At 39.2% G+C, this 12725-nt stretch overlaps 1 protein-coding gene across 6 annotated transcripts in view; it reads right to left on the bottom strand.

Moving 5' to 3' along the window:
• The window catches only part of patj (PATJ crumbs cell polarity complex component), a 398928-nt gene that overhangs the window by 376127 nt on the left and 10076 nt on the right, over positions 1 to 12725 (bottom strand). For all 6 annotated transcript variants that reach the window (XM_041208336.1, XM_041208338.1, XM_041208340.1 and 3 more), the window contains exons 3-6: positions 12356 to 12525; positions 11686 to 11898; positions 10627 to 10766; positions 6613 to 6811 (exon numbers count right to left, since the gene is read on the bottom strand). In XM_041208336.1, coding sequence (XP_041064270.1) covers positions 6613 to 6811; positions 10627 to 10766; positions 11686 to 11898; positions 12356 to 12525 — 722 coding nt within the window. The remainder of the gene's footprint in view (positions 1 to 6612; positions 6812 to 10626; positions 10767 to 11685; positions 11899 to 12355; positions 12526 to 12725) is intronic.

Genomic DNA, 12725 nt, shown 5'->3' with positions numbered 1-12725 from the left:
CCAGTAATCTGAGTTTTCAAGACCTCATGCTCCCCTCCAACCACCAAGAGGATTTCCTAGATAGAGATACATTGCATGTAACAGACTCCTCTGTATACAACCCTCAGTGTACATTCCCCCCGAGCATTTTCTCTCTCTTTGGCCCTTCTCCCCACTACCACTTCATCCCCCCCCCTTCTGTGCCTTCACTATAACTCCCTTCATCCCTTGCCATTCCTCTCTTACCTTGGCCCAATTTCCACCAGCCACTTATCCTGCCAATTATGAACTTGGCCTTGGTTTTAAATTCCCCATATGCAGCACCACAGTACATGAATTGGCATTTGAAAATGTTCACTCTATTGTTTGGGAATATAAAATTAGTACAGAGATGCAGAAACCAGAAAGAAATTCCCAAATCCATCATCATGTTTAGAAGCCAGCATCATCTCCATTTTTATCTGGAAACGCCAGCCCCACTTCACCAGCCATCAAAAAGTTATTTTTCTAAGCTTTGTAAGCTGGCCTAGATTTTAGATTTTATTTTAATTGGATTTAGGTTGCCTACTTAACTTGACCATTTTAGAGGCTTTTGCAAACACATATATTCTGCATTAGGCTAACAAAGTCAAGCCATCATTTTGTACTGACACTTTATGTAAAAGAAGCCATTTTGTAATTTGAACACCTGCTGCCAAATTATGCAACATTTTGGTACACTAACCACTAGTATTCTAACTAGCAACTGACTAACAACAGGTGATTATTAGAAGAAGTACTTCAATTACTCTGTAATCGAATAAGGAATTAATCAGGTAGTTAATAAGGGTTGAATTCTATTTATTCATGTGTTTCTACTAACATTCCTAGCTTGGCCTAAATAGCCAAGTGGTTATGGTACTGGGTTTGTAACCCCAAAATCAAGAGTTCAAATCTCACAATGGCAAACTATGAAACAATGTAACTTCATCTGAAACAGATGGAAATTGCAGGGTCACTGGCCATATTGCTTGGCCTAAATAGCCAAGTGGTTATGGTACTGGGTTTGTAACCCTAAGATCAACAGTTCAAATCTCACAATGGTAAACTATGAAACAATGTAACTTCATCAAGAGATCAAATCAAGAGTTCAAATCTCACAATGGCAAACTATGAAACAATGTAACTTCATCTGAAACAGATGGAAACAGGTTTACTCAAAAGAGTATCAAGAGTTCAAATCTCACAATGGCAAACTATGAAACAATGTAACTTCATCTGAAACAGATGGAAACAGGTTTACTCAAAAGAGTATCAAGAGTTCAAATCTCACAATGGCAAACTATGAGCTTGGCCTAAATAGCCAAGTGGTTATGGTACTGGGTTTGTAACCCTGAGATCAAGAGTTCAAATCTCACAATGGCAAACTACGAAACAATGTAACTTCATCTGAAACAGATGGAAACAGGTTTACTCAAAAGAGTATCAAGAGTTCAAATCTAAGAATGGCAAACTATGAAACAATGTAACTTCATCTGAAACAGATGGAAACGGGTTTGTACTCGAAAGAGTTACATCTACTGTGCCTGATTTATCCCAATTTGCTGGACAGGACTGCTCCGAGTGCTATCTTACCGAGGTCGAGTTCTGGTCATAAACCAGCTGATCGCCGCCATGTTGTGGTATCGGCTGGTCACTTTGACCCCTCCCCCGGACTTTGTCACAAGAATCCAGAGATTGTTAGTCGACTTCTTCTGGGACAAAAGATTGCACTGGGTCGCTGCCGAGGTTCTGAGTCTCCCGCTTAGGGAGGGTGGTCAGGCGCTAGTGTGCCTACGCACACAGGTGGCGACTTTCCGCCTTCAGACCCTGCAGCGATACCTCTACGTCGAGCCTCCTCCTAGATGGTGTGCCCTGATGACGTATTTCCTCCGTCAGGTGCACGGCCTGAATTATGACGTGCAGCTCCTGTTTATAGAACAGCTGGGCCTCGGTGGCTCCTTGCAGGCGTTGCCCGTCTTTTACCAGGACCTGATCAAAGTCTGGAAAGTGGTCGCCTCGCGACGCAGCTCTCCCCCGTCAGGAGTAGCGGCTATCGTCAGAGAGCCGCTGCTCAGGAATCCGCCCCTCCGTCCTTTTCAGTGGTTGGCGGAGAGGAGGGCTGTGGCCGCAGGGGTGACCAGAATCGGGGACGTGCTGGGTGGCGGAGGACTGGGCTGGATGCTCCCGCAGGAGTTGGCGCGACGCGCGTCTGTGAGTGTCCAGGTCGCAGCCGATGCCATCCAAGACCTGAGAACGGTCGTGCTCGGACCCGACGTTATTTTGGGTCTTGAGGCGGCCCAGGTGCGCGGTGGTCTTCCGTCTGAGCGTTCCCCTGTTCGGACGGAATTCCACATTGGCCCCAAGCCCCGAACCCTCCCTCGGGTGCTGGTGCCCCGCAATATGAGCCGCCTCGGGGACATGCCCTCTGTGCCTTTTGGCACGGCAAAGAGGCGCTTTTTGTACGGACTGCTGCTGCACACCTTCCATTTTCTCGCCCTTGTCCATCGACCGGACACGCCCTGGCGTGCCTTGTTGCCGTCCGGCGGCGGAGGCCCCCGATGGGAGGCCCTCTACGGAGGTGTCCTCCCCCTTTCTATCGGAGACCTGGGTTGGAGGGTGTTGCATGCAGCAGTCCCTTATAATAAGAGGATGCATTGGTTCGCGGACTCTCAGGACACGTGCCCTTTTTGCGGTCTTGTGGAGTCCGTGGACCATGTATACATAGGGTGTTGTAGGCTGCACTCCCTTTTTAGTTATTTGAAAAACCTTTTATTGATGTTTTGTTTGCACTTCAGCCCCACGCTCCTGATCTATGGGCACCCGGTGCGGAAGGGGGTCGGGAAGGAGGAGGACCTCCTCGTGAACCTGCTCCTGGGCCTGGCCAAGTTGGCCATTAACAGGTCCAGGCAGCGGGCGATCGACGGGGGAGTCCCGCCCGATTGTTTGTCCCTCTTCCGCGGCTACGTTCGCTGCCGGATGTCCCTGGAGAAGGAGCACGCGGTGTCTGCTGGCACTCTCGAGGCCTTCCGTGCTCGGTGGGCACCGCGGGGACTGGGGTGTTTTGTTGACCCCTTTAATCACATTTTGATTTAAAGTTTGTAAGTTTCCTTTAAAACTTTGTTCTTGGTTTTACAGCTGACCTGAATTAGGGGCTGTGCCTGATTTTTCCCAATTTTGTTGATTTGGTTTTCATTTAAAAGATTATCAAGAGTTCAAATCTCACAATGGCAAACTATGAAACAATGTAACTTCATCTGAAACAGATGGAAACAGGTTTACTCAAAAGAGTATCAAGAGTTCAAATCTCACAATGGCAAACTATGAGCTTGGCCTAAATAGCCAAGTGGTTATGGTACTGGGTTTGTAACCCCAAGATCAAGAGTTCAAATCTCACAATGGCAAACTATGAAACAATGTAACTTCATCTGAAACAGATGGAAACAGGTTTACTCAAAAAGAGTATCAAGAATTCAAATCTCACAATAGCAAACTATGAAACAATGTAACTTCATCTGAAACAGATAGAAACATGTTTGTACTCGAAAGAGTTACTGGGCTTGTAACCCCAAGATCAAGAATTCAAATCTGACAATGGCAAACTATGAAACCATGTAACTTCATCTGAATAGGAACAGATGGAAACAGGTTTGTACTCGAAAGAGTTACTAACATTCCTATCTGTATGTTAAACATGCTGTGAGTGTGTCATGTGGGAAGCAACTGCATTATTCTGGCAAGGCCCTATTGTAACACACTGTCCTTGACTAGTCTGGTACTTGGCCTAATGAGATAATATTGAGATAAGGAAAACACATTGAAGTACTCCATTGTATTCATGTCTAAGGCAATGTGTGCAGATGGGCAGATCTATTGAAATTAACCCTTACAACATTATTGACCAATTGGCTGTTAACAACAGCTTTGAATCATGGTTGGGTGAAGCCAGAGTTAGGTATAAAAGACAGTTTCAGGAACAATCTAGTTCATATATTGTGTTTTCTTGGGGTCAGAGGTGGAATTCCTGTTGGCATGAGAAAAGGTAATGTAGCACTGGGCCTAGAGACAGAGGCAGAATTCCTGTGTTAGGAAATAAAAATAGTTTAAGTAAGTTGTATTGGTATTTATGGATGTTAGGAATGAGTTTTAGTTTTAATGTTTAAGTTTGATTTGTATTTCTGTATCTGTGTGTTAAGAAATGTCAAATTGAGTTTTAGTTTCATTTTAAAAGGTGCTTGCATTTCTAATGAGGATTTTACAACTATTGCAGCTAGAGTAAACAAAAAGTAGAAGAATTGGGCTGTTGCCTAGTAACAGGGGTCCAAAGAGGCAGGTCCCTCCCACAGACACACACACAAAAGCTAGAAACAGCAGTTTGACTTGGAAGCTGTGGGAATTCAATTGATTTGAAGACAGCTGTCAAGCAGAGGAAACCTAGAAGGGGTAGACAGCCAGTCCCAAACTAAAGTTAGTTGAAAGTAGCTGCCAGGAGAGAGTGGAGCAAAAGGGACAGATAGCAAAGTCCCAAGCTAAAGAAAAGGCCCAAAATCCAGGGGAGTGGAACAGGAGAAAGACCCAAGCAGACCTCTAGTCAAAGGGAGGATAGGATCCTGGGAAAAGGTCCTGTTAAGTGAAGTTGAGTGAGGGGCAGAGAAAGGTTTTAAGTTTAAAGCTTCAAGCTTAAGGAGATAAAGGCTTGAGAAGGTCCAAAGAAATGGCTGAAAGACTGTAACCCTTTGCTATGGGCATGTGAAACAGTGGTGTAATGTTGATGCCCGAGTTGGTGAGAGAGAGTGTGTGTGTGGAAGGCAGCTTGAATGCATATGGTGACCCAGGGAAGAGGAACATCAGAAGGAGAGTTTGAAACCCTGGAGGTGGATCCATGTGGAAGGCATCAGAGAGAAAGTGTCAGTTTGGGAGAAGATTCCAAAGCAAGTTCTTGGAGAGTGGAGATTGGAAACCTTCATGTTGAAGACGGAGCTCAGTGAGACTAGTTGGCTCATGGTGTGACAAATGTCTGGGAGGCAGAGGGAAGCTGAGAGATCCATAGCATCCATGTGGATGGCTCCTGTCACTTGGTTTTAGACTATGGTGTCTCTGACCTTAGGTCGCCATAAGTTTACATTGACTGTGTATTTACTGTGAACATTAAAGTATAAGATAGCTTTTGTAACAAATGTTATCCTTACAAATCTGTACATATCCTATAAAGGTATAGTTATGGGTGAAAGATTATTGTAATACAGTTATTTTTTTTTTGTTGAATAAATGTTTTATTCTTTTGTTAAAAGTTCATCAACTGACTCCTGTGACTCTGTTCAATAGCTATTCTCCATGTAACTAAACAAACAAATTAAAAGTTAGGATCTATCAAGCTGGGATCCATCCTGGGATCAGGCTTGTCCAGGGGTAACCGCAACTGGGATCTTAACACCTGTCAGTGAGAAGTGTCCTGCTTCTTCTGGACTGACTATCTACTTGAAGTCGTGAAGCCTGTAGTGTCTAATAAGCATAAGGTTTTTTGGGGGGTTTTTTTGCTACTTTAGTTAATTGATAAGTGCATTGTTATTCTTTTATTCAATAAACTTTGGTATTATTTGTTGATTCAGTGTTTAAGCCTTTGTCTGATGATTTATCTGTCAAACTAAAACAGTTTAAAGCATTAATTTGGGATCCAGTAATTAGGCTGCATGCACCCAAATTAAATCAGTCCAAATTTATCAAAACACCCTTTTTTAAAAAATGTAGAGTTTAAAGACCAACAGTGATTTCAAGACTATCAATCTTATTCCATTGTTCTTCAGTCATTTACTGGTTTAACATCCATCAATATCTCAATCACTGCCTTGTAATTATTCAAATCAGTTAAACTCTTTTATTGGCAAGAGCTGAACATTCAATTTATCATATACAAATTTAGGGAGGTATATTCAATTCTATGAACATATGCTAGTTACATCAGAATAAGAATATCACCTGCTGTTTAAGTTTAAAAAAAAACTATGATGTCCTCAGCTTCATAGGCTGTGGGTTACAATAAAAATTCAGTTCATTAAGCATTGTAGTCTAATAATTGGTAAATGTCAGATTGCTATCCCAGAGATTGTGCTCATGTCTCTGACAATCAGAATTGTCTTCATAATTTTACATGTAGTTATTTAGCTCAGAATATGAAGTAAACTGAAAACATATTGTTATATTAAGTTAAGCATTACACTTCAGAAAAATTGAAGTGGATTGGCCAAAGACCCAATTGGAATTTTGTTTTGAGTACAATTTTATTTTGCGACCTCTATTGCGATAGATGTTAAAACATTGCTTTGATCATGATACGTACACCAGTAATAAAATCCAAAACTGTACATTGGTGTATCCAAATTTTATCACAATCTACAAAAGGCAGCTTAGAAGATATATTTCACTGAAACTTACTTAGTTATTTTTAAAATATATCAGTAGGCAATGAATGTTAAGACACATAATATAGGTAACAGCATCAGCACATTAAGAAAAGATAGGCCTTGACATCCAACAGCACTTAAAACTCAAATACTTAGAACTCTAGATTTATTAAATGATTAAGTCTTTATCTTAAAAACTCAAAACAGAACTTACTGATTGTGAAGCAAAGGATAAGTCTGGCATTTCTGTTGGATTGGCAGACCTTCTTTGAAGAGATCCTCTGGCAACCATCAAATGCACAGATCCTTTGGTCTGCTGAAGCAGTGCAATGGCTTCTTGGTGGGAAATGTTCTCATCCAATGGTGTTTGATTCAAGGCCAATATCTGGTCATGTTCCTGTAACCTGCCATCCCTTTTCACAAAGCCCCAAAACATTTAATTAGCATTCTAAGCAGAAAGTATAACCATTTTTGGTTATTCAATAAACTGCACTTCAATCTTTTTATGAATGAAGCTATTTAATAATGATCATTCATAATTTGAATAATTTAAAATTTCAACTCCATGAGGCTGCCTAGTAGTGTTGAACCAATAAGTGCAAATCTGAATCCCAGCCTTAACCGACATTCAAAATTACCTGTAGTATGAATAAATTTAATAATTGTAATAGCATTTAGTTAGTGCTGGGAGTAAAGTGCTGAATAACAACAACTTGCATTCATTTAGAGTGTTTAATATAGTTAAAGTCCCAACATGCTGGATAGAAGCGCAATGAGGGGAAAAAATGATACCAAGCCAAGAGACTGCTGACCAAACATTTGGTTTCAGACCGAAATATTGAAAGTGGAGAGACAAAGGGGTTTGGGGATAGAATTCCTGAGCTTCAAGCCTGGACAGCTGAAGGCAAATCTGGCAATAGGGAAAGGATGAGGGAAGTGGGGATTGCACAAGTGGCCTGAGTTAGAGAAATGCAGAGTTCTTGGAGGGTTATAGGGTTGAGGGAAGTTAGAGACAGGGGAGGATGAGGTCAGGGAGAGGTTTGAATACTTAATCATAGATTTAAGAGAAAAAAACCCTCCGAGCATAAGCATCCCTCCTGTCATTTCATGGAAATCTATAACACAGACCACGTAACTCATCCATTAAGAGGGAAATGTGATGCAGGAAAGCTGCAGCAGGGGAATTCAGAGGGAACAAGTTATGTAAGTGCAACTTTATATCAACAAATGATGATTTCAATCATGTTAAAATTAACAAATGCAAGCTAAATCGTAAATGGAGAGAAAAATTTTGTATTGGGACGAAGTATTTTGCACTGTAGGACAATTACAATTTTTATACATATGAATGCAGAATTTAAGGAAAGAAATGTTTGTTCCACTGGATAGGTTTTATGCTGTTCATGAGTATTTCAAATAAATGCGCTTTTACGAAGCAAGTCCTCTGTCCAACAAATACCTTTTTAACAGGTCAGGGATACAGGAATTCTATGACTTAATATTAAACACCTCATACTTGACACTAATAACGTGCCCCAATCTCAGAGCACCACTCATTCTACAATAGTGCAACATTCTATTTGTACTGTGGATTAATAGTCACCAAGAAATGAGTTGAGGCACTCTAAGATTGAGCCAGAAATTATTGAAATGCTGCATTTCAAGGTGAGGGGCATTACTTTGACTTTTTAACCTCATCAGCGTGATTATTTGTGTCACAAATTGCTGTAACATCAAAACAACAATTGTGCAATGTCAAGGTCATATCCAGAACCTCAAGAACATCATGCCCAATGATTTATCTCCTTAATCAAGGAAAGAAAGGATAAAGAAAAGCCAACAACAGAAAGAAACAAAGCCAACAACAGAAAAGAAAGTGGGGTGAATTAGAGACAAATAGATAGAAAAAGAAAAATACAAAGTTGAAAGAAGAGGGGATTAGAAGGAGAATTAAGACAGAAAGGAAGGTCAGAATTTTAAAAAAAAAGTGAAAAGGACATTGTAGCCAGATTGTGTTTGGGAATTGTTGCATTAATCCTTGATTAATGAGTGAATGGCAGGGTAGATTATGAAATCTACAAACATTCTTGACCCATGAAGTATAGAGCCAGCACCACGATCAGGAACAGTAGATGTGCCTTCATTGGAAGAAGGAATTTTGAGACAAAAAAAGACCAAGCTCTATCAAGATTGCTTTCTATTATTCTATAAGTTGTTGACTAATCATAACAATAATCTCCATCAATTATTCTATAATAGAACCATAATCCCAGTGATGAACAACTTTAGGAACCAAAGATCCAAATTCACTTTTCTCCTCGCAAGCATTTTACACTTAGCACATCACATCTCAAATTATTCATATACTGTGCCCCAAAATTATTTGCTGAAATAAACCTGCCTAATTTTCCGAGAGTCAAAAGAACTTTGCACCCTGAAAACTATTGCCATCTGACATGAACAGATGTGTGGATGGAAAAATTGGTACAAAAATACTGCCAAAGAAATTAAAAACATACCAAATCTCTCAGAACAATTAACTACCTACTGGAATGACACACCATTTTCCCCTTTTTGGGCCTCCAATGTTGAAGGATCATAAATCATGTGACTAAAAAAAATCTTTTATGAATTACCAGCTCTAAATGGCTGCATTGAGATTAATTAATATTAATGGGGTAAATCCAGCAATTTCATGATGTGCAATTAATTTCAACAGGGAAGCACACTGTTTGGCTTTTTTGGTTTTGTCAAGGCTAACATTGGAATACTGCAAATCGTCCAGCAATTTATGGAGTGTTGGAACTCATTGCATATCTCCTTTACCATTAAAGGATTGACAAGCTTTGTTATTTTACCATTATTTTTTTGAAAATTTCTGGATGGTTCCTTCATTTTGGATTATCCAGAACAGAGAGGAGGCTAAAACCAACACCATGGATTCAAACCTAGCTTCAAGAGATGAAAGGGCTGTATTCTAATCCATGTTAAAAAGATATTGAAGATTGGTAAACTCACCAGATAGGTTATGTTTTGTGCTTACAGTTTTCTATAACTCCATGGCAGTATTCTCTTGTTAAGTTACACTTCTGGTAATTTAAGCTTTGGACTAATTTCCAAAATTAATGCATGGAGTATTCTACATTTGAGTGGTTACTCAGAAATATAGCAGTCCAAAATTGCTGTTAAAATAATGGCAAGGATAATAGCACTCACCATTGTTCATGCACAAATGCCACTGCAACTTCATGCAAGGGCAGATGGGTGGTTAAACTCAAAATTGAAAAGTTGCTGTCCGACATGCTGTTAACTTTGCAAAAGTAGCATTTCACTGTCTAGCTCACTACTAAAATGAATTGAGCAATGATTATTTGCTGTACTTGCACAGTTGATATGGACATTACAGTAAGCTAGAAATGGTCCGCAAGGAGTCTGTTTTGGAGCCATTTAATAGTTAAGGTCCATTTGATATTTAAGTAAACTTGGAGTAGCTGTCAGATTTTAATTATGTGCTAAATTGTTAATTACTGCCAATGAATTTCTTTGGCACCAAAAATTAACTATTACACCATGGAGACATATTCTTTTAGGTGCTAATTGTTATTAGATATTTTTAAATGCAAAATTTACATTTTTATTGTTACTTTTCCCTTCCATATCTTTTATCTCTCACTCTCTTTCGCAATCCAATCTTTCTTTCCCTTGCCATTTCTCTTTCCGTAAGATTTGATGTTGAATTAATCTACTCTAATTAACACTCCCTTGACAGTCCTTTGAGCTGCTCATTTCACAATCCTTCTGGCTGATTGCTTAAGAAGATGCTCAGTTCATTCAGGTCCTGGATGCCCAGTGTCCCTCACTGCAACATTTTCAGTTCACACTCCCAGAAATTTACAGCACCAAATAATCGCTCAGACTAAATGAACAAGTTATGTCCAGTAAATGGTAAATACTGTTAGATTTACTTCTGGGCAAGTTATGGCCCTGTAAGTACTATATTCTCAATGTTGCAAAAGGAAATGATTTCACCACAAATGAAAAAAGTTTAAACTTTAGACAAGGATTTCTGAAAAAGTTAAGCTGCATTGGAAAATTCTTAAAAATGGAAAAATAAAAAAAATTGTAACATGACCACTTAAAGTGGATTTCTCAAAACACTCAGTAATATGTTTTTTTTAATCCAAGCATGAATACCAGCATCAAAGGGATATGATTAAAACACTCTTACCTGTCTGCTATGCTATCCTTTTGTATTTCTCGTATAAATATACCAAGTTCACCTATATTGTCATTTTTAAGGCCAACGACACTGAATCCCAGGCCTCCCATTGCTGGCTTGTTCAATTCAATATTTTCAACTTGTCTTCCCTAAGATTTTTTTTTTAGAAAAGTGAATTAATAAAAGGCAAATATTAAATTACAGTTCAAGTGCATAAATACCTAAAGAGTCAAGCAGAATGTTAAACAAAACCAAATCTTATCAAGGACTAGCACCACAATTACAACAGATGAGAACATGAGAAAAATATCCCTGACAATAATTATTAACATATAATGCAGGGCTTTAGAAAAATTTCAGTGAAACTGTGCAATAATCAGTGATTAAATTAGCAAATTGTGAAGTGTTATGCCTATTAACATTGTTAAAACGAAAACTGATCAAAAAACTCAAGAAGAAAAGAGTTGACGTTTCGAGTCCTCATGACCCTTCCACAGAACTAGGCGAATCCCAGCAAGGGGTGAAATATATTTCACCCCTTCCTGGGATTCGCCTAGTTCTGTGGAAGGGTCATGAGGACTCGAAACATCAACTTTTTTCTTCTCCGCCGATGCTGCCAGACCTGCTGAGTTTTTCCAGGTAATTCTGTTTTTGTTTTGTATTTCCAGCATCTGCAGTTTTTTGTTTTTTGTTTTTAAAAAACTCAATAGATTGCTTTCCATGATTCACTCCAAATGAGAGAACTAAAACATCAAGGGCGGAATCTTATGGTCTCTCCTGCCAGCAGGATTTCCCGGTCCTGCCAAAATCAATGGAGTTTTGAACAACTCCCTACATTTTACAGCCCCGCCCCCACCGTAACGGAGCCGTAAAATTCCACCCCATGAAATTCAGCAATCAAATCCCATGACTCTCGGTGCCTTTACACCAGGAGTTTTAATACTTCAATATCCCATGGTAGCCAAAACAACAATGTCATAATTTTACCCAAATACTGTTATCAGTGCTTTTGCACAATTTAATTTTGAAATAATAGTTTATTCTAACATGTCAAAAAGAAACACTAACCTGGGCTAAAACTTGAATAATTTTATCAAACTCATTTTGTGTTCTTTCAGATGTTTGCAACAATCTTGGTTGGTCATAAATTGGAGTATCTGGAAACAGTTTTGTGTCTTTTGCCGAAACTGGATTATTAACAATGCGTTCTGGATTGAATACCAAGAGCCCGGCTTGTGAAAAGTCAAAGTTAGGAGATGCATTTGTGGACATGCGGTTTAGCTGTGGACAGATAGATATGAAGTTGCATTGTACAATCTTGCACCATTTGAATTATAAGAGCATTCACTAACAAACAGGCTGCGGTTAAGGCTGCAACTATACTCAATAACTAAATATTTACTCCCTAAAGGAAGACTTTTCAATTTACCGTGGGACAGTTTAAAGATCTATTTTGTTCCAAATCATTAAGGAATCCATTTAAAAAGATATATAGAGTTTCAGTCTGGTCTGTATTGTGCTCACTTTAAACTAATTGCTACATGGCTGGGAACAGCCAAACTAAATAACCACATGTATCTGTCACAGAGTTATTTCTCTGAATTAGAACTCAAGAAAGTACAACTTCACAGAAGTTACATCAAGCACGACTAATCTCAGAATGCAATGTATTTTTCAAGCAAAGCAAATGAAGACAGAATCACCTATACAATAACATAGCAATACGTTAAGCACTTGCCTGTTCCTTCAGTTGTTTGATCGAATGCTGAAGGGTTAGTATTTGATTAAATAGAGGGCTTGCAATTGTATCACGTAAAATATTTAGCTTCTCATGTTGAGATGTATCGCCTTTCTCACCCAATCTTGACTGTAAGCGAGCCACTGCTTGTAAAACCTGCTGTTTATCGACTGTATATTGAAAAATTCATTGAAAAAATTAGCTTACTCCAATTGCAACTACATAAAACATTTGTTACAGCATATATTCTAATAGATCTCTTAACCACATTGCTCACATTGAGTCACATATTATACTGTTGTAGTGAAGTTGGCATCTGTAATGTGGGCATATTTAGGTGTGTTGAGGTGACAGACCTGAAGGGGTCAGA

The sequence above is a fragment of the Carcharodon carcharias genome, chromosome 16 (genome assembly GCF_017639515.1).
Source record: "Carcharodon carcharias isolate sCarCar2 chromosome 16, sCarCar2.pri, whole genome shotgun sequence".
NCBI classification, from domain to species: Eukaryota; Metazoa; Chordata; class Chondrichthyes; order Lamniformes; family Lamnidae; genus Carcharodon; species Carcharodon carcharias.
Note: the sequence above shows the minus strand (reverse complement) of the source record. Positions and strands in the feature narration are given on the sequence as shown.